This window comes from Rhinopithecus roxellana, chromosome 11, assembly GCF_007565055.1.
Source record: "Rhinopithecus roxellana isolate Shanxi Qingling chromosome 11, ASM756505v1, whole genome shotgun sequence".
Taxonomy (NCBI): Eukaryota; Metazoa; Chordata; class Mammalia; order Primates; family Cercopithecidae; genus Rhinopithecus; species Rhinopithecus roxellana.
Genome location: NC_044559.1, coordinates 118,628,798 through 118,650,370, shown reverse-complemented (window position 1 = coordinate 118,650,370; position 21,573 = coordinate 118,628,798). Strand labels below are relative to the sequence as shown.

General features: G+C 35.5%; 1 protein-coding gene across 1 annotated transcript in view; it reads right to left on the bottom strand.

The window, feature by feature from the left end:
* The window catches only part of MALRD1 (MAM and LDL receptor class A domain containing 1), a 706,902-nt gene that overhangs the window by 679,338 nt on the left and 5,991 nt on the right, over positions 1-21,573 (bottom strand). The window contains exon 2 of the mRNA XM_030940611.1: positions 5,524-5,664. Within this exon, the coding sequence (XP_030796471.1) occupies positions 5,524-5,664 (141 nt within the window). The remainder of the gene's footprint in view (positions 1-5,523; positions 5,665-21,573) is intronic.

The window sequence follows — 21,573 nt, the reverse complement described above, 5'->3', positions numbered from 1 at the left end:
AGACAAGAAAACGGTTGCTGGTTGCTTTTTTCTCTTTTTTTTTTTTTTTTTTTATAGTTTTTAATATTTTTTTAATATTTTTTTTTTTTTTTTTTTTTTTTTTTCTGAGATGGAGTCTTGCTCTGCCGCCCAGGCTGGAGTGCAGTGGCCGGATCACAGCTCACTGCAAGCCCCGCCTCCCGGGTTTACGCCATTCTCCTGCCTCAGCCTCCCGAGTAGCTGGGACTACAGGCGCCCGCCTCGTCGCCCGGCTAGTTTTTTGTATTTTTCAGTACGGGGTTTCACCGTAGTAGCCAGGATGGTCTCGATCTCCTGACCTTGTGATCTGCCCGTCTCGGCCTCCCAAAGTGCTTACAGGCTTGAGCCACCGCGCCCGGCACTTTTTTCTAACTCTTAATATATAATCATAAGTACGTGTAAATGGTTTATGTCTCTATCACCAGATTGCAAGTTCACCAGGGACAAAAGCTGAATTCCTGTTCACTTTTATATCTTCAGGTCCTGGAAGAGCATGTGGAGCAATGCAGATGTTCAGTAAAGAATTTTCAAAGTAAATATAGAAAAGAATAAAAGGACATTAAATTTTCACTGATTTAAAAATAAACAGATATTCAGACTATAGAGTCTGCAGAAACATAATCTAGAGAGTGAGAATGTGGGATTCTTGTCTCCCTGTTTGGTCATTTACAGTTTCTTCTTAATAAAAGAACCCAACTCAACCTGTATGTGGCAGAGCCTACCTATTACTTAGGAGTGGATTATGGCTCAGTTTCCCTTCAGAAAGGGCAACACAGAGCAGCTTAGGGGATGCTGGTGTTCATTCGGCTGGGAAATTCAGTGATTGACATAATGACTACGGTAGAAAAACAAGACAAATCTATAAGCTGGGACCACAAGAGTGCTTCGAGATAAAGAGAGGAGGCATTATTTTTAAGGGATCACAGCGAATTCCATTCTGTCAGGCTTTGGCATGGGGTCCGGCTACAGATGCAGGTAGAGTGCAAGGCTAAAACTCTGAGAGAAGGGCTGCTCTCTCCTTGGCCTGAGGAACCAGGAACGGAAACCTGGAATAGCCAGGTATGACCAAAAAAAGAGAAATTTTATAGATAGCCAGAAAAAAATAATAAAAAGAGCTCCCCAATGTTCTATGAATAATCTCTGTCCAAGTCTCTGGTGAAAATGGAAGCCTGTATGTGCAGGGAGCCCTTCTAGCAGCTAAACCTAGAGGAATTGAATTGATATTTGGACTGCTGCCCAGAGCAGAAAAAAGTTTGTCATTTGAGGCTAGACCTGGTGACTCACGCCTGTAATCCCAGCATTTCCGGATGTTGAGGCGGGATCACCTGAGGTCAGGAGTTTGAGACCAGCCTGGTCAACATGGAGAACCTCATCTCTACTAAAAGTATAAAAATTAGCCAGGAGTGGTGACGCATGCCTGTAATCCCAGCTACTTGGGAGACTGATGCAGGAGAATTGCTTAAACCTGAGAGGCAGAGGCTGTAGTGAGCTGAGATCATGCCACTGAACTCCAGCTTGGACAACAGAGCAAGACTCTGTCTCCAAAAAAAAAAGAAAAAAAGAAAAGAGTTTGTCATTTGAGTCTATGCAATTTAATCACTTGCTTAAACAAATTATCACCATGCCTCAAAAAAAAATACAACACATCCCAGAGCCTCCATTCACACATGCAGGATAAAACTCAAAATTATATGACAAAGAACTAGGATGACATAATCATACATGGGAAAATATAATCAGCAGCAGGTAAATCTGAGATGATGAACGCAAGGATTTTAAAACTCCCAACATAATTATGCATAATGAAGTAAGGGAGAATATTCTTATCATGAATGAAAAGGTAACAGAGAACTTTTTACTTTAACTAAAACAACCAATTAAAAATTTTAGAACTGAAAAATACAGTGCAGGCAATCCCTGACTTACAATGGTTCCACTTATGATTTTTCTGCTTTATGATGGTGCAAAAGTGATACATATTCGGAGGGACACAACCACTCTATTTTTCACTTTCAGTACAATATGCAACAAATTACATGAGGTATCCAATATTTACTATGAAATAGCCTTTGTGTTAGATGATTTGACCCAACTGTAGGCTAACATATATGTTCTTGGCAAGTTTAAGGTAGGCTAGGCTAAGCTACGATTCTCAGTAGGTTAGGTATATTAAATGCATTTTCAATTTATGATGGATTTATTGAGATATAACCCTATAATAATTTGAGGAGCATCTGTAGTTGATTTCTTTTTTAATCACTGCATAGGATTATCAGTAGAATGAAGTTAACAAAGGAAAAAATCACAGAACTTGAGGATATATCAATTGCAATTATGCACTCTGAAAAACAGAAAACAAAATCAAAATATATGGTGAAGCCTCATCTAACAGCCTGTAAGACTTACAGACTAACACACTGATGATTGAAATACAAAAAGGAAATGAAAGAGAGAATGGGACAGAAGAACTATTTGAATAAACAAGAGCAAAATACTTTTCAAAATTGGCAGACAGCATACATTTCAGATTCAAGAAGCTTAGTTAACATAAGTATGACAAAATTTTAAATGCTGATGCTGAAATCCAACAATAAAGACCAAATTTTGAAAGCATCAAAACAACAGATATATTACATACAGAAAAAAATGAAATTGTGGATATCACATTAGAAACTAGGTGAAGACAACAAAATAATGTCTTTCAAGTACTAAAAGAAAAAAAAGACCATGAAAAATTATATATCCAGGAGGAATACATTTCAAGAATGAAGGCAAAATAAAAACATTTTGAGGAGGAAAAACTAACATAATTTATCCTTAACAGAACTGCAATATAAGAAATACTAAAGGAGTTTCTTCAAGCTGAAGAGAAATGATACCAGAAACAAAATCAGATAGTTAGAAGAAATAAAGACTGCTGCAAATAATAAATATGATAAAAGAATATCTTCTTCTTCATTTATTTTAATGCTGTCTAAAGCAATATTATAACATTGATTTGTAGGGTTTATAATATGTAGAGATTATAGACACAATATATATGAACACTGTAGAACAAAATAAAAATATCAGATGCTATTTAGTAGTGTACATGTTTCATAATATATGAATTTTAGATCTAACAATGGATCAGAATAACAAAAGCTCTAATATCCTCATTTAAAACTGATTGTAAATGCCCAAATTAGAAAATAATAATTTGTGGCCTAATGGGAAATATTTTTTCAAATAAATTGTTTTTTAATCTTTGATAGACTTAAAGTGAATTATACATTTAAAAACCCCTTTATCATCTTTAATATCAGCTGAGCTCCAGATTTACTTAAAACTTTTATATTTGTACTCCTATATTTAAAAGTAGTTTTACCACCCTTACAAAGATGTATTTGATTTTGTTATAGTACTACTATTTTATCTAAATGCAATGTTACATTGCTTTAAAAATTAGTACTACGTTTTAACCATTCTTTCCCTGAGCTTTACTGGATTTCAAATATCGACAACAGTGATGTTTTTAATGTTCTAATTGATTCTCAAACTTGCCACTCAAGGCATTGATTACATAATGAAAAATATAATTTTGGAGCACTGGCTAATCATTTCAAGAGTAAGTTAATCAAAATTTGGTTGATACTTATGAAATAAGAATTTTTGAGTAAAGACAGGATTCAGACCATTTTTCTATAAATATTTTCCAACAGCTAATATCTACAGCCAGAACACTTGCTTACTTAAAATTATTGCTAGAGAATACTTACATGTTAACATTTAATTGTATTTGTAAGAGATGCATGACTATTACCAAAGTTATCAGCCTTCAATTAGTTATGCAGGCAATATTTTGTCTCTTTTTCCTATGCAGCTTGCATTATTATTTTCTTTGTTTTACAGATGAGGAAACTGAGGCTACAAAACTAGCGGATTGGCAAGGCTGGAATTCAAACCCATCTAGTATGATTCCAGAGATTTTAAGTCAACTCAGATGATATAGTTCTATGGTATCTGCCTATACAACATCTCAGTTTTGATGTGGATTGCCCCCATTTTATCTCTTGACTAGGCAATCAAAAATACGCATGAAAAAAAATGAGGGAAAATGGCAGATAGGAAAGAGAGAGAGAAGAAAATTGGGAAGCACAGTGTCTTCTGAAGTTATTTAGCTCCGCAGTAAGGAGGCAAGCAAGAGGCATTCAGTAAGAGCCATCAACAAACAAAAGCCTAGAGTAAATAAATATGTGCTGTGAAAAACCTTCTGAGTAAAAGAAAGAAATAGAAAAAAGTTTCCTATATTGCAGTTAGTGCTTGTTACTATTTGTGAGGCTGGTCCCTTTTCAGTAATAAAACTGGTTCATTCCTAAAAATTGTTAGGAATTCTAAACAAAAATAATTTTTGACATTAAAGCCAAACAAATTAAGAAACTCCATCTTATCAATGTAGAGGTAAAATTAGCAACACCAAAATTATTCAGAAATGGACTAAATATCTACTTTTTTGAGTGCTGAGTTTTCTATAATAAGCTCTATCAACAATTTCTCATGTAGTTCTTAACCATCCTAAAAATTTAGCATCATTATTTCCTCTCTTAAAGTTGTGAAAAATAAGGTTCAAAAATTAATTTAAGATTTTACAGCTAGGGAGGGACAGACCAGGGAGTCTAATCCGCATGTGTAATATTTATGAAAACTTTGCCAAACTCACATTCAATGCCTGAATATTTGCTTGTTTCAAATTACCTCTAGGGTAATAACCATATTTTAACATTAATTGAATTTATTTGAGGGAAGTATCACTTATAAAAATAACTAGCTTTTAGTTGTGCCAGGAAATGTGTTACTTCTTTTCCTAGCATGTGTAAACCCATCAGATGAGGGCAGGCATGGAGTCCATTTTTACTCTCTAGTACATCTTAAACACACAGTACCTGATGTTGAATTAATGGAGTTCATTAGTTAATAAATGAAGAAATTTCTGGCTCACTCCAGAGCTACCTCAAAGTCTACAGAGCAGTTCAGCAGAGTTTTCCAGTCAACTTGATTTAACAAGTGGTACTAGACAGAGCTGAAACCAGTCCAGCCAAAATAAAAGAAATTTGTCAAATTACGCTGTGTATATTGTCCCAAAGCTAAAACCAGTACAGCGAAAATAAAAGACATTTGACTGTCTAATTAATCTAGGTATATTTTCCCATTTACATTTTACAATTTCCATAAAGAGTAAGAAAAACTGGAAAATTCCAGTTATCTAAATAGGCCCATTGGAATCCCAGGAACCCGATTATGAGAATCCGATGTGATATTTTAAAATCATAAATATTTTGAAACTGGTTAAAGAATGTATAAAATTAGGCATTTTAACTACTAATATGTAGTTAGAGTCTACTTCCCTAATTAAATATTTGGGGAGGGGAAGGAAGAAACAGAGGTGGAAAAGAATGAAGAAGGAAAGGAAGGAAGGAAGGAAAGGAGGAAGGGAGAGAGGTGAGAAAATAAATTTAAAGCATTTACCAGACACATCACCATTGTGATCATAAAATGGAGGTGATAGACTGGTCATCCCATTTCTCTTTGTCCAACTAGGTTGCAGACTCTGATCTTCAGTCATGTTACAGAGACCATCCTCAAAATCACATCTTTCGTAATTCGAGCCTAATGAGAGAGAAGAGAAATTGGTTTTCACAACTGTGTTTGGCTTTTTAAAAAATAAGACAATAGCAGAAAAATAAAGTCTAGCAACAAATGACAAATGTAAGTTAACATAAGGATTATTCCTTACAAATCTAAGTCTACTTTACTCATGCAAAGTTTTTCATGCATCCAATATTCTAGTAAGTTACCACAACAAAAAAAAATGTGTTCAAATAGAAAGAATGCCACACAACACAGGGTCAGAAGACCGAGGACCTAATCCTGATTTTGATTCTTAATAACTGAGTGTCTTAGCTTAACTATTCAAACATAGCAAGCCGTTCCTTTACTTGCAAAATCAGAACAATAACATCCTGTCCTGTGTCTCTCAAGCAATTGCCATGAAGATCTATAATACAATACATACAAAAATACAGTTGGCCTTCCGTGTCTATGAATTCCTCATCTGTGGATTCAATCAATGGCAGACCAAAAATATTCAGGAAAAAAAATGCATCTATACTGAACACATACAGATTTTTTCTTGTTATTTCCTAAAGAATACAGTATACCAACTATTTACATAGTGTTAATATTTACATTGTCTAAGGTATTATAAATTGTCTAGAGATGATTTAAAGTACACAGGAAGACATGCATAGGGTATATGTAAATACTACATCATTTTATATCACAGACTTGCTATCCATGGATAGCAAGAGACCACTGTACTTTATAACTCTTAGGTACCATAACATATAAGGAATTATTATTAAGATTACATCTTAAAACTCAACTTCCGTCTTCATGCCATGCAGGCATATCAGAATTTCAGGTTTTGGCAGATCAAATCACAGAGACCCCACTGATGAAAACTCAACCATCAGTGGCCGAGACATACTCCTTAAATTAAGTACAGTACCTCATCATTGAATCTCAGTGTTTGAGGAAAGTTTAGTGTTTTAAATCATAACAGAGACATTTCTGACTCTTTCTCTGGGTAATTTAAGAGGCTAGGGAGAAAAAGAAGAATTCAAGCATGTGGTTATTCCCAATACCCACCCATGTAGGGCTTTATTCTATTATCCAATATCTATGAATGTCACATTCTAAAAATAGATGATCTCAACCACAAATGGCCCCTCCCCAGGTTGTGGTCCTCAGCAACTGTAAAGATAGTCCTTTTGAGGTAGGAGAACAGCAGGACTTGTTTTATGGTCTCAACCAAAATAATTTGGTCTGCTGACCAAAATAGGATCTGGTCCAGTCAGGATAAAGTGAAGAAGCTGGCAGAAACCAGCAGATGGCTACAGAAACAATCCCTAGCTGCTCTCATCGCTCACTAGCATAAGACACTCCGACCAGTGCCATGACAGTTTGCAAATGCCATGGCAATGACCCAAAAGTTACCACTCCCTTTCTAGAGATTTATTTATTTATTTATTTATTTATTTATTTATTTATTTATTTATTTTTTCTGAGGCAGAGTCTCGCTCTGTCACCCAGGCTGCACTGCAGTGGCGTGATCTTGGCTCACTGCAAGCTCCGCCTCCCGGGTTCACGCCATTCTCCTGCCTCAGCCTCCCGAGTAGCTGAGACTACAGGCGCCTGCCACCACGCCCAGCTAATTTTTTGTATTTTTAGTAGAGACGGGGTTTCACCGAGTTAGCCAGGATGGTCTCGATCTCCTGAACTTGTGATTCGTCCGCCTCGGCCTCCCAAAGTGCTGGGATTACAGTCTTGAGCCACCGCGCCCGGCCTCTAGAGATTTCTAAGTAGCCTGTCCCTCAATTTGCATTAACCTGCTCCTTGATTTGCATGTAAGTATCAATGGGTATAACTACAGTTGCCAACACCCCACAAGCATGGCTCCAGGTGCACTACCTATGAATTAGCCCTACTCCACATGAAGCAACTACAATTCAATAAAAGACTTATGTTTTAACACCATCAGCTTATCTGTGAATTTCTTTTTTTTTTTTTTTTTTTTTTTTTTTTGAGATGAAGTCTCATTCTGTCACCCAGGCTAGAGTGCAGTGGTGCAATCTCAGCTCACTGTAACCTCCACCTCCTGGGTTCAAGTGATTCTCCTACCTCAGCCTCTAGAGTAGCTGGGATTACAGGTATGTGCTGCAATGCCCAGCTAATTTTCTTTTGTTTTTGTATTTTCAGTAGAGATGAGGTTTCACCATGTTGGCCAACCTGGTCTCCAACTCCTGACTTCAAGTGTTCCACCCATCTTGGCCTCCTAAAGTGCTGGGATTACAGGCATGAGTCACCATGCCCAGCCCGAATTTTTTTTTTTAATTTCCACAATTCATGTTTAATACTCTTGTTGTAGTCAATATGTTATATAATGATTTGTTTTCCTTTCCCCTTATTTTAACCTTTAGTGTAGAATAACATATTCCACAGTAGTAAAAAGGAGCAAAGGATATTCTAATTTCTTTAATCCTCTTTTCAGCTTGATTCAGAGTTGCCTAACAAAACGGCTGTGTAAAGTTATAAGATTACTACAGTGAGTTTAGAGAAAGTAGAAAGAGCAAACTTTAAAAAACAGTGGAGATTTTATACTTCCTGTTCCATCACCAGAGCCACTTGGCTTTTGAGATTTCAACAGTCTTTTTTTTTTTAATTACTTGAACAAAACTTGCAGAACATGGCTTTGAATTGCTTTGAACTTGAACTCTGCATCTGCACAGAAGCAGGCCTTGAGCATGATTTTAATAATTGTTGAACAATTAACTATATATCCAAAGCGTTGCCCTATGACTCTGAAACTTCTTTAAGTGAATTCTTTCCTGAGTGAATCCAAGAACCCTCCCAGGCTAAGCCCTAATTTCAGCGCTCACCTGCATATCTGCATCACTCTGACAATTTCCTTCACTTCCTGACTAGTTGCACTAGCTGCAGCTGGAGCAAACATGCTGGTTAATAGTTAAACACTGCTTGGCAACCCAGTCAAAAGAACATAATTTTCATTTCATCCTATCACAAAACAATTACTTCAATAAAGTGCAGCAATGAGGAATCTTATTATTACAGAATACCACTGGTTGGCAAAATATTTCAAAATAAGGGACCTAGGAGTAAAATCAACAAAACAGGCCATTGGTAATGAGGCTTGTATGTCTGTGGGTTCAGCATCTGTGGATTCAGCCAATCACATGCCATGAAGCCTGCTTCATCACCGTGGCCTATTTCATTAATTTTACTCCTAAATCCCTTATTTTAAAAAAATTTGCCACCAGCTATATTGTATAATAATAATAAGAATCCTCATTGCTACAATTTATTGAGGTAATTATTCTGTGCTGGGATTCCACTTGAAGTAACCTATTTCTTATGAAGAAGGAAGCCTCATGAAGCAAGCCTGTTCTTCCATTTTAAAGATGAGAAAACTCAGATGATGTCTTACAGACATTAAGTAACTTGCTCAAGATAGACCAGCTAGTGGGTGCTAATGTCGAGAACGGAACACAAGTTTTTGTACTCCAGAACCATAGCTCTTAAAGCTCTCCTCTGAGGCATAATTATTAATCCACTGACCCATTTTTATTACTGAACTAGAATTAAAGCTCTATCAGAGCTCCTAGTCAGCCTAAGGAAACCAGTATTTCCAGATAGAGTTGATGTCATTCTCTTCAAAAGCAAAGAAATTCTATTAGTCTATGAATCATACTATGATTAAATACACAATTTCTATAAGGCCTTGGACATACTTAGGATAGCTGGAATATCCAGATTATTACCTTATAGACTCCTAATTATCCAGGGAATCTGAATGAACAAAAAAAGGAACTAAATTATATAGTCACTTGTGTATGTGTTTGTGTGTATGTGAGATTCAATTAGCTATGCATGTATGGAAATAAGTATGTATCTATTTTCAAGTTTCTTTTAGTTCTCAACAATTTTTACAATGATCTGATTATAAAATATTCTAAATTATTTTATCACCATATTTCAACAATTATGTGTATGAAAGGTACACACATGCTCACACAGGTGGTCAAACATTTTTTAAATACCAAGAAATTTTCCTGCAACACAATTACTTAGTTGATGTCTGTTTGCAATGTTCTTTGTTTTTTTAATACACAAGATAATGATAATTTTTGAGTGTAAGAACCAGAAAAAAAATAGCTAAATAAAACTTTTTTCATCGAAATAGTCTCAACAGGGGTTCTTTTTGCTATAAAATGAATCCAATGGGCACAGGTTTTCAATTAATTTTTACCAAAAAAAGTAATCCTGAACATCTAATAACTGCCAGATGACTCAAAAATACATCAGGAAAACTTTCTAAATATTCATTTTCCCCAGTAGAGAACTGCACATTTTAAACAATTTGAATAATTTTTCTTGAATTGTAGTTGGTTTACCTTTTAACTTCATATGCCACACAATCGCATTCAAGTCTGAAACTATCTGCTGTAATAAAATCTGTCACCATGTAGATGACAACCATCACTAAATAGTGTGAAGTAATAACACCACAGTTGGACCATATAATGAACAATTAGGAGTGCTATACAGCAACTTATCAGTAGAATCCAAGTTCCTGGACTTTTTGAACTTGTGCAATGCATCACTTTTTTTTTCAATTTTATAATCCCAAAGGTCAGATGCACTGCAGTCAAAGAGGGAGGACTGGAAGGTTGCTTGGAAGCCACAATTATCTCCTGAGTTGGGTTCCACGCTGTCAGATTCTCTCATTAAAGAACCACTAAAGAATTCCTCCTAGTTTTGATCTTTAACACGATAATGGAAAGAAAAATATTAAATAATATGCCAAAGCGACAGTCAGCTTGGGGCATGCTTTTGAAAAAATGGGAATGAATAGGATCAAGTTTCCATTGTAGTAATGGTGAAGAAACTCAGATAATCCAGAACTCAGGATTAACTCTGGAAAGTATGGTCTGGGTAAAGCATCACAACGTAATGTTCTTAGAAGACAGAACACAATGTAAGAATTATGAAAAATCTAGCAAAATTATGAAAAATCTAACAAGGGAAGAGATGAGATAGAAACCACACTTATTTCAAAATCTTCCCTGGGTCAATATTAATAATTAAATTTCTCTTCCTCCTACAGGTTCTATGAGGCACAGTTGCAGTCTTCCCATCAGAGTCCTCTTTTTTTAATTATTATGGTAAAATATACATTACATAAAATTTACCATTTTAACCTTTTTTTTTTTTTTCTTTTTTAGACAGGGTCCTGCTCTGTCACCTAGGCTGGAGTGTGATGGTGCGATCGTGGCTCATTGCAGCCTTGATCTCCCCAGGCTCAAGTGATCCTCCCATCTCAGCCTCCCAAGTAGCTGGGACTACAGGTGCACACCACCACATCCTGGCTAATTTTTTGCATTTTGTAGAGATGGAGTTTTGCCGTGTTGCTCAGGCTGATCTCAAACTCCTGGGTTCAAGCAATCCACCAGTCTTGGCCTCCCAAAGTGTTGGAATTACAGGCATGAGCCACGATGCCTGGCCCATTTTAACAATTGTTAAGTGTAGAGGTCTGTGGTATTCAGTATATTCACATTGTTAAGCAACCATCACCATCATCTATCCCCAGAAGTCATTCCATCTTGCAAAACTGAAACTTCGTACCCATTAAACACCTTCTTTCCATTTCTCCCTACTCAACCCCTGGCAACCACAATTCTACCTTCTGTCTCTATGAATTAGAGTGTTGTAGGTAACTCGTATGAGAGGAATCATACAGTGGATGTTTTTGTGTGTTGCTTATTTCACTTAGCATAATGTCTTCAAGGTTAATCTATGTTGTAGCACATAAAATGTTTATCCATTCATCTATCAATGGACACTTGTGTGGTTTTCAGCTTTGGGCTCTTGTAAATAGCACTACTGTGAACATGGGTGTACAAATACCTATTCAATTCCCTGCTTTGGTTTCTTTGGGGTATATATCAAGAATTGAAATTGCTATATCATATGGAAATTCTATTTCTAATGTTTTGAGGAATTGTCATCTGTTTTCCAAAGTGGCTAAAACATTTTACATTCCCACCAGAAAAGCACAAGTGTTCCAATTTCTGCAAATCTTCATATATACATTATTTTCTAGGAGATTTTTTGGATGGTTATAATAGCCATCACAATGGGTGTGAAGTGGTATCTCATTGTGGTTTTTATTTGTATTTCCCTAATGATCAACAATGTTGAGTATCTTTTCATGTGCTTATTGGACATTTATATATCTTTTTGGATGTCTATTCAAGGTCTTTATTCATTTTTTAATTAGGTTATTTGTTTTTTGTCGTTGTTGAGTTGTAGTTCTTTTTACATTCTGATACTAATCTGTTATCAGATGTATGATTTGCAAATATTTTCTACTACTCCGTGGATTGCCTTTTCACTCTGTTGATACTGTCCTTTGATGAATACAAGTTTTTAATTTTGATGAAGTCAGTGTATCTGTTTTCTTTTGTTGCCTGTGCTGTTGGTGTCATATTGAATAAATCTTTATCACACCTAATATTATGAAGCTTGTCTCCTATGTTACTAGGTGTTACAGTTTTAGCTCTTATATTTAGGTCTTCAATCCATTTTGAGGTACTTTGTTGTACATGGTATAAGGTAAGGGTCCAACTCCAATTATTTTGCTTGTGGCTACCCAATTTTCCCACCACCTTTGTTGAAAAGACCGTCCTTTCCCCATTGGTCTTGGGTCCCTTCTCAAAACTCACTTGACCATATATTTGAAGGTTTACTTCTGGGCTCTCTATTCTATTCCATGGTCTAGATGTCTGTCTTTATGTCAATACCACACTCAGGTACTGTAGCTTTTTAGTAAGGTTTGAAATCAGGAAGTGTTAGATCTCTTTCTTCTTTTCCCAGGCTTTTTTGGTTTGTTTTTTTTGTTTTTGTTTTTGAGGTCCCTTGAGATTCCACATGAACGTTAGGATAAATTTTACTACTTTTGGCCGGGCGCGGTGGCTCAAGCCTGTAATCCCAGCACTTTGGGAGGCCGAGACAGGCGGATCACGAGGTCAGGAGATCGAGACCATCCTGCCTAACATGGTAAAACCCCCGTCTCTACTAAAAAATACAAAAAACTAGGCAGGGGAGGTGGCGGGCGCCTGTAGTCCCAGCTACTGCACTCCAGCCCGGGCAACAGAGCAAGACTCCGTCTCAAATTTAAAAAAAAAAAAAAAAAAAAAAATTTACTACTTTTACAAAAGAAAAATTATTGAAATTTTGACTGAGATTGCACTGAATCTATAGACTGCTTTGGGTAATACTGAAATCTTAATAATATTAAATCTTCCAATCTATGGACACAGAACATCTTTTCCATTTATATCTTTGTAAATGTCTTTCAACAATTACATAGTTTTCAATATAAAATATTTTTGTCTCTTTAGTCTAGTTTATTCCTATTTTATTCTTCTTGATGCTATTGTAAATGAAATTGGTTTATTCATTTCAGACTGTTCATCGTTAGTGTACTAAAATGCAACTGAGTTTTGTGTGTTTGTTTTGTATCCTGCAGCTTTGCTGAGATTTTTAACTAGCTCTGTTTTTTTTTTAATAGAATCTACATTTAAGATCATGTTGTCTATGAACAGAGATACTTTTACTTCTTCCTTTCCAATTTGAATGCCTTTAAATTTTTCTTGCCTGATTACACTGTCTAAAACTTTCAAAACTGTGCTGAATAGAAGTGATAAAAATGGGCATTCCTGTCTTGTTCCTGATCTTAAAGGAAAAGCTTTCAGTCTTTCACCATCAAGTGTGATGTTAGCTGTGGGTTTCTCATAGACTTTTATTATGTTGAGGTGGTCTCCTTCTTTTCCAAGTTTATGAGTGTGTTTTATCCCTTTTTGAGGAAAGCTATGTGATATAGTTTGGATGTGTGACCCCTCCAAATCTCATGTTGAAATGTGATCCCCAGTTTTAAAGGTGGAGCCTGGCAGGAGGTGTTTGGGTCATGGAGGTGGATCCCCTATGAATGGCTTGGTGCCCTCCCCACGGTAATGAGTGAGTTCTCACTGTTAGTTCACAAGCGAGCTGGTTGTTTAAAGGAGCTTTGCACCTCCTCCTCTCCCTTGCTGCCTGTCTCACAATGTGACACATCTGCTCCCCCATTGCCTTCTGCCATGAATAGAAGCTTCCTTACCAGAAGTCAAGCAGATGCTGATGCCATGCTTCTACAGCCTGCAGAGTCATGTGCCAGATCAACCTTTTTGTTTTTTAATAAATTACCTAGTCTGAAAGATTCTAGGATAGCAATACAAAATGGACTAACACACTATGTATTACATTGTCACAAAATTGTACATACAATTCACTGTATTGTTCTGGAAAACCATTTCCTTCATTTAGATAACATATAAAAATATTTTCATAAAGAATAATTTCCCTTACTCTCAATTAATGTAAAAATTAGCGGCCAGTTCCTGAAAAGAATGAAATGAATCCAAAATATTCCAATTAAATGAAAGTAAAATGTCATAATTCTCAAGAGCAAATGTCAGTGAAAGACCTACTATTTGGCTTGGTGATTTAAAAGTATTAATTAGATTTATCAAGGATATATTTGTTATCTTTCACATTGAATTAATTTTAATATTTTCATTGACACATAAACAAGAAAAACCCTAAGTCACAAACGTATACTATAGTGAATTAAGTGAGTACTGTTAAAGTTCACACCAGAATTATCCAATATTCCTTCAGCAGGATTCTTGTCATATATAGTTGCCTTTATCCTTAAGTCTTGAGACCATCTTTGGCAAGGATTGTGTCGTCAATGGTATGTGTATCAGTGAAAAAAGGATTACCAGACCATGTTTCAACTTTATTATTGCCTGATGATTCATAACCTTCAAAGGAGGTCTTCAGTGTTTGCAGGTGTCTGATGATATTTGCAGAAATATTAACAAGGTATAGCATTCACTCCAGCTTACAGCAGTATTCACTAAAGTATTAGAAGTGTCGTATAGCTGTTTACAAATAATTCTCTATTCCAGAGTAGCTATTTGGCCAGAAGATGTTACGGCTTTTCAGTAGTTTCTGCAAGGATAAATACAGGGCCCTAAACAGAAAGTTTAATCTTTTGCATGGACAAATTTTTCATTAAGCTAATTCATGAACAAATGAACTCCTGTCATTTTTTCCCCAAATAGGTTTTCAATTTCTCTCAAAATAAGTAAAATTTCTTTTCCAAATTCAATCAAGCATTTCAAGACTTACCCAGTGGAAAGTCACAATTATTTCTGGGTAGTAGAGAATATTATATTCTATTCATATTTCTCTGATGGAAACTTATTTAAAAACTGTGATTCAAGGTCTTTGCCGTCATAAATTTGATAGCTTTCACAACAGAATGTCAGGCTTCTCTCAGAACTCCTAGCCAAGCTTAAAGTGTCAATATGTACATGAAGAAATGATATTTATTTACAAACATCTTTGCTTACAAGCAGAAAAATGTACATGGGATGACAAGCATGGCAGGAGTTCTGTCTATGCACAGATATGGGCTCAGAGGACATTTGCTTTGGAAGAAACGATTCACCATTTGATGTTGCCAGGTGTCTGAAATCTTCAAAGGGAGCTCACAAACTGAATATTCTTCTTGTGTGACATCAATTTACACACTTGAGCCACAAAATACGAGCAGACTACATTGCAAGACTGAGTAGTTTTATCCAATTCCATGGTGAAAGAAAATAGTGCAACTGAATATTCCTCCATTCACTCAGTCAGTAAACCAGTACTATCAGCCAGTCTATTAAATATTTATTGACTGTAAGTGCCAATCAGTCTTCTAGAAGTGGGAGAATTAGGTAAATTTCCTGAAAGAATGGGGTTACTATTTTGCATTTTCATGAGCTCCTTAAAATACCAGAAAAACTGTTTGCAGCTCTGGAAGAATGGTATCATTTCATACAGAAATACTTTTTTTTTTTTTTTTTTTAATTAAAATCTCACTAAGGTACATGACCCCACCAAATTTTCCCTAATTGTTATAAGGCATCTTTTATTGGAATTGTGATAAGAAACTCTGTAAGATGGGTCAAAATAAAATTCCAGTAAGTTTTACTTTCTCCCTAGAAGAAACAGTCACTGTGCAGCCAATTTTCAGAATATGCTGAGAACACTTTCTCAGTTCAATGCTTTCATGTGTTCACAGGCTTTGGGAAGCACTGCCAGTTTTGTACGTCATACCCAGAGATGAAAGAACAATCCACATTACTTATGGTTCATCTTTTCTTTTATATTTCCATTGCCCGTTATGACACAAAACAGTCTACAACTAGGAAGCAATTATAGACACCAAAATATATTAAAGAAAATGATTTATGTTACACCACTGTATACACCAGCATCTAAGTCATAAAACAATTGACAAGAGTGAAAAGTTCCTAATGGTGTTATTTGACATAAAAACATAAAAAGTGTTTCATGAATACTGTTTTCAAAATAACAGAAGGAATCTAATAGACATACATCCCAAAAGAAAAAAAAAAAAAAAGACATACCCAGTTCAAGGTCTCTCTGAAGTCCATCCATGGGAGCAAGATTAAAATCAACTCTCTTGGAAGAAAAATAGCATTGAAGGAAGGAGAAAAGATAGCATAGAAATAAAAAGCATTGAATAAATAATAATAAAATAGCATTGAAGGAAGGAGAAAAGATAGCATAGAAAAAATAAAAAGCTTTAGTAGGTATATTTATTTTAACTAAAACAAATGATAAAATTCCCAATATTCATACCATTGACATATTAGTTACAAGTAAGTACTTGTAAATTTCATTTGCTATACCTTGTTCAATGGAAAATTTTCAGAATCTACATCAGTAAAAGTTTCAACAAAGAGTTCAGTGTGGTGGTGGTGGTGGTATTGTTTCACCATAAATGTAAGGATTTATTTCTGTTTTCTTAATTCTATGGTTTACATATCCAATTATACTATAATGCAATATTTCTTTTCCTTTTTTTTTTATTTTCAACTTTTATTTTAAGTTCAGGGTTACATGTGCAGGATGTGTGAGTTTGTTACACAGGTAAATGTGTTCTGTTGTGGTTTGCTACACAGATCATCCTATCACCTAGGTATTAAGCCCAGCATCCATTAGCTATTCTTCCTGATGCTCTCCCTCCTGATGACCCCCCAACCTCTGACAGGCCCCAGTGTGTGTTGTTCCCCTCCCTGTGTCCATGTGATCTCATTGTTCAGGTCCCACCTATAAGTGAGAACATGCGGTATTTGGTTTTCTGTTACTGTGTTAGTTTGCTGAGGGCAGCTCCAGCTCCATCCATGTCCCTGCAAAGGACATGATCACATTCCTTTTTATGGCTGCATAGTATTCCACGGTGTATATATACACCACATTTTCTTATCCAATCTATCATTGATGGGCATTTAGGCTGATTCCATGTCTTCGTTGTTGCGAATAGTGCTGCTGCACATGACACAAGGCTGCTTTGACACTCTAGAACCTTCAAGGTAGATAACTTTGCTGACAAACCTTGAAATCTTAAAAATGGTGTTTTTCTTTTTTCTTCACCTTCTACTCTGTGACCTGTCTCTTGTCATTGCCTCTAGAAAAGTTAGAACTATTGTAAATGAAATACAAGGAAAAATAGACTGTCCAATTTTGACTAATAACTGGTCCTTGAATAGCTAAAATGTCTGAATGACAGAGGACATAGGCTTAACTCCATAGAATTAGAATTGGAAAACCACAATAGGAGAGTGAGAAGATCCCATCCCAGGCAGGCCAGGCAAGGGTAAGGGGTCCGAGAAGAGGGCAGGAAAGATGGGCATGACTTTGCAGGGGGTAGACTGGGGGAAGGGACAAGGGAGAGAAAAAAGGACCTGATTTCCAGAAACTACATCAAAAAGGAACTGTGTTCACCTTGTGTGATGGTTAAGCAACTTCTAGGCTGGCATCAAGGAGCAGCAGGGAAGCTGAGCTCAAACCTGCAGACAAGTTATTGCCCTCAAAGAAACACCAGCACAGAGGAACCACAATGAGTTCCTCTTACTGCTGTAAGGTGATGTACATAAAACAACTGCATGGGGCAGAAGGCTCAAAACCAGAAACATCGGTGGATACTGGTAGATACATACATGCACACACACACACATACAAACACATAAAAGAGAGCCCAGACACTGTGCTCCAAAACAAAAGAAAAAGATTGATATCCAGATGGGCAGTGGGCAGTTGTGATGGGGAAGGAAAAGTCCCAGGCTCTGAACATGAATAGGACTGGACAATGCACGGATTTAACCCCGCTACATAAACACTTTTCTTGCTGATATTGACTGCCTTTGTTAATATAACTTTGACATATTATTTTACTAGCAAATTCTCAATTTCCTTACTCTGATTAAAAAATAACATCTGCAACAACAATAACAAAAAATAAAACCTTTTTCATTAGTTTGAGAAAAAACATAGAAATGAGAAAGAAAAAAAAGGAATCCTGTTACATGGTATATGTGCCTAATATTAGCTTGTTCTCATTACTAGAATAAGCACAATTGCTAATGAGAAGGCTGTTTATTAGATCGTTTTAAAATATAATTTTATCTTCATTATACAAAACAGTAGATGCAGAGGCCAGCACAGTGGCTCATGCCTGTAATCCCAGTACTTTGGGAGGCCACAGTGGGCTCTACTAAGAAAAATACCAAAAAAAAAAAAAAAAAAAAAAAAAAAAAAAGCTGGGTGTAGTGGCATGAACCTGTAGTCCCAGCTACTCGGGAGGCAGGAGAATCGCTTGAACTGGGAGGCAGAGGTTGCAGTGAGCCAAGATCGTGTCACGGCACTCCAGCCTGGGCAACAGAGCAAGAATCCGTCTCAAAAAAACAAAACAAAATCCCAAAAATAATAGATGCTATTTTAGAAAAGTTGAAACCATAAAGATATACAAAAAAGAAAAGTGATGTATAAGCCCAACACACAGAGATAATTCCATCTCATATTTTATGTGCAGTGCCATACTATCTTTTTAAGTACAATACATATATTGATGGGTAATCATGGTTTTTCTCATAACAATATATCATGATCATTTTCTCATTTTTAAATAGCATCAAAAATTATGACAGATGGCTGCACAGATGTCCATATTATCGATGCATCATAATTTATTTAAACATTAACTTAATATCATAAAATTAAATGACTTCCCATTTCTACCATATTAAATGGTATTGTGAGGAGACTTTTTGCATGAACTCATGTTGTTTCTTAGAATAAATTTCTAAAGCAAAATTACCAGTTAGAGGGCATGAACACTTTAAAAATCCTCTTTCATATTATAAAAATACTAAACAAAGAAAGGTAGGGTTTATAATTCTCTTGCCTGCAGTAGTATCCATCTTCTTATGCCCTTCCCAACAATGAACATACTTTTTTATTTTTCATGTTTATTTTAACAATATTGGCAGCTTTTTGTTTTCAATTGTGATTCATAATTAATAGTGAAGTTGATAACTTCATCATACGTGGTCATTTCTCTTTGTGTGTGAGTTGTTTTCAAGAATTTTACCTACATTTTCACAAAAGAAAAATGCATCTTTGATTTATAGACCTGGAAAAGAATTATTGGTGTGCTATATTGCAGACATTTTTCCTCTTTCATTTTACTTGCAATGTTTTGATATACTGAAACTTTTAATTTATATATTCTAATTTATTGACTTCTAAAGTTTTTTCTTTCATGTAACACTTATAAATGTCTTTCCCATCCCAATACTTATTCAACATCAATATTCAACAAACATATTTTGAAAATCTATTACACATCGAAGAAAAAGAGAAACTTTCCTTGACTTTTCTGATTATTAGGGGCAGTAAAGACTATGGCTTCATTGTTAATATTTAACATTTTATCGTTAGAAATTTTTGTTGTCTGGAGCAGATAAGAAATGTATTTCATGAAATTGCCTCATATTCATTTGTTTTATGTAATAAAGACAGCATAGTATGGTGGTTAGTATTGACAGTTTCAGGATCCAATAGAATTGTTTGTGAATTCCAGCAGATCCACGGAACAGCTCTGTGTCCTCTGGCATTTTATTTTACCTAGTCTAAGCCTCATTTCCTCAAGCTGTAAAATAGGAACAATAATAAAACTACTATTCCTACTATGTCTGTGTTTGGTAAAAATTAAATGAGACACTGGATGGAGATTATTTAACAGTGCTTGGCATACAGTAAGTACTGTATACAAATCTGCTGAAATTATTATTAGCTATTTTGTTTTCCCAACTAATTTGGAAGGCCAAGTTTATTTGTCAAATATATTACATGTATGCTTAATACTTTTAACAATCATATTCTTTTCTAATTATAAACTTTCATAACATTAGTGTAGTTTACATGATACACTATCATACCTATTAATGAAAATTCTTTCTCTTTTTCTTCTCCCTCTTACTAGCTATTTATCCCTCATTTTTCTAGATAAACTTGGAAGACACTTTATCAGGTGCCAAAGTTTATCCTTGTTAGATTTTGTACTAGAATGTAATTAAATCGATTCCATGAAAATGGACCTATTCACACCATTGCAACATCCCATTAAGAAGCATAGTCTTGTCATGAGTCTTTTTTCTGCACATCTGTGTTTTTTTCTGATTTTCTTCAGATATGCGTACCTGTTTGCCGATGACATAATCTTACACGTAGAAACCCAAAAGACTTAACAAAAAACTGTTGAAACTAATAAAAAATTCAGTAACATTGAAGGATACAAAAGCAACATAAAAAACTCAATCGTTTTTCTATATACTAATAAGAAACTATCCAAAAAATATTGAGAAAACAATCCCATTTACAATAGCAGCATATCAAGTATAATACTTAGGTAAAAATTTAATTAACAAAGTGAAAGATCTGCATACTGAAAACTGTAAAACACCGACAATTAAAGTGAAGGAAACACAAGTACATGAAAAGGTATTCCATATTCACGGATTTAAAAAATTAATATTGTCAAAATGCCCAAAGCACATGAAGCAGTCTACAGATTTAATGCAATCCCTATCAAAATTCCAATGTAATTTTCACAGAAATAGAAATAGGAAAAAAAACTTAAATTCATATGAAATCACAAAAGATTCCAAGTAGCCAAAACAATCTTGAGCAAAAAGAACAAAGCTGGAGGCATTACACTATCTAGTTTCAAAATATACTATAAAGCAACTGTAATCAAAACATAAAAATAGACCAAGAAAAACAGACACAGAGACCAACAGAACAAGCTAGAAAGCCCAGAAATGAAGCAACACTTTTTTTTTTAACTCTAATTTTAGGTTCAAGGGTACATGTGCAAGTTTCTTACATAAGTAAATTGCGTGTCATGAGGGTTTGAGTAGATTATTTTGCTACCCATGCAATAAGAATAGTACTCAATAGGTGGTTTTCGGTCCTCACCCTCCTTTCTCCCTCCTCAAGTAGTCCCCAGTGTGTGCTGTTCCCCTATTTGTGTCCATATGTCCTCCATGTTTAGCTCCTGCTTATAAGTGAGAACATGCAGCATTTGGTTTTCTATTTCTGTATTAAGTGTCTATCAACCCACACATTCATGGTCAATTGACTTTGGCAAAAGTGACAGTAACACACAATGGAGAAAGGACAGTCTCCTCAGTAAACGGTGTTAGAAAAACTGGACATCGGACATCCATATGCAGATGAAGGAAATCAGACCCTTAAATCACACCATGTAAAACAATCAATTTGAAATGGATTAAAGACTTAAATAGAAGACCTTAAACTATAAAACTTCTACCTGCAAAAGTAAATATGGAGGAAAGCTCCATGACACTGGTATGGGCAATAGTTTTTTGGCTACATCCCCAAAAGCCCAGGCAACAAAAACAAAAATAGACAAATAGGACTGCATCAAACTAAATAATTTCTGCACAGCAAAGATGA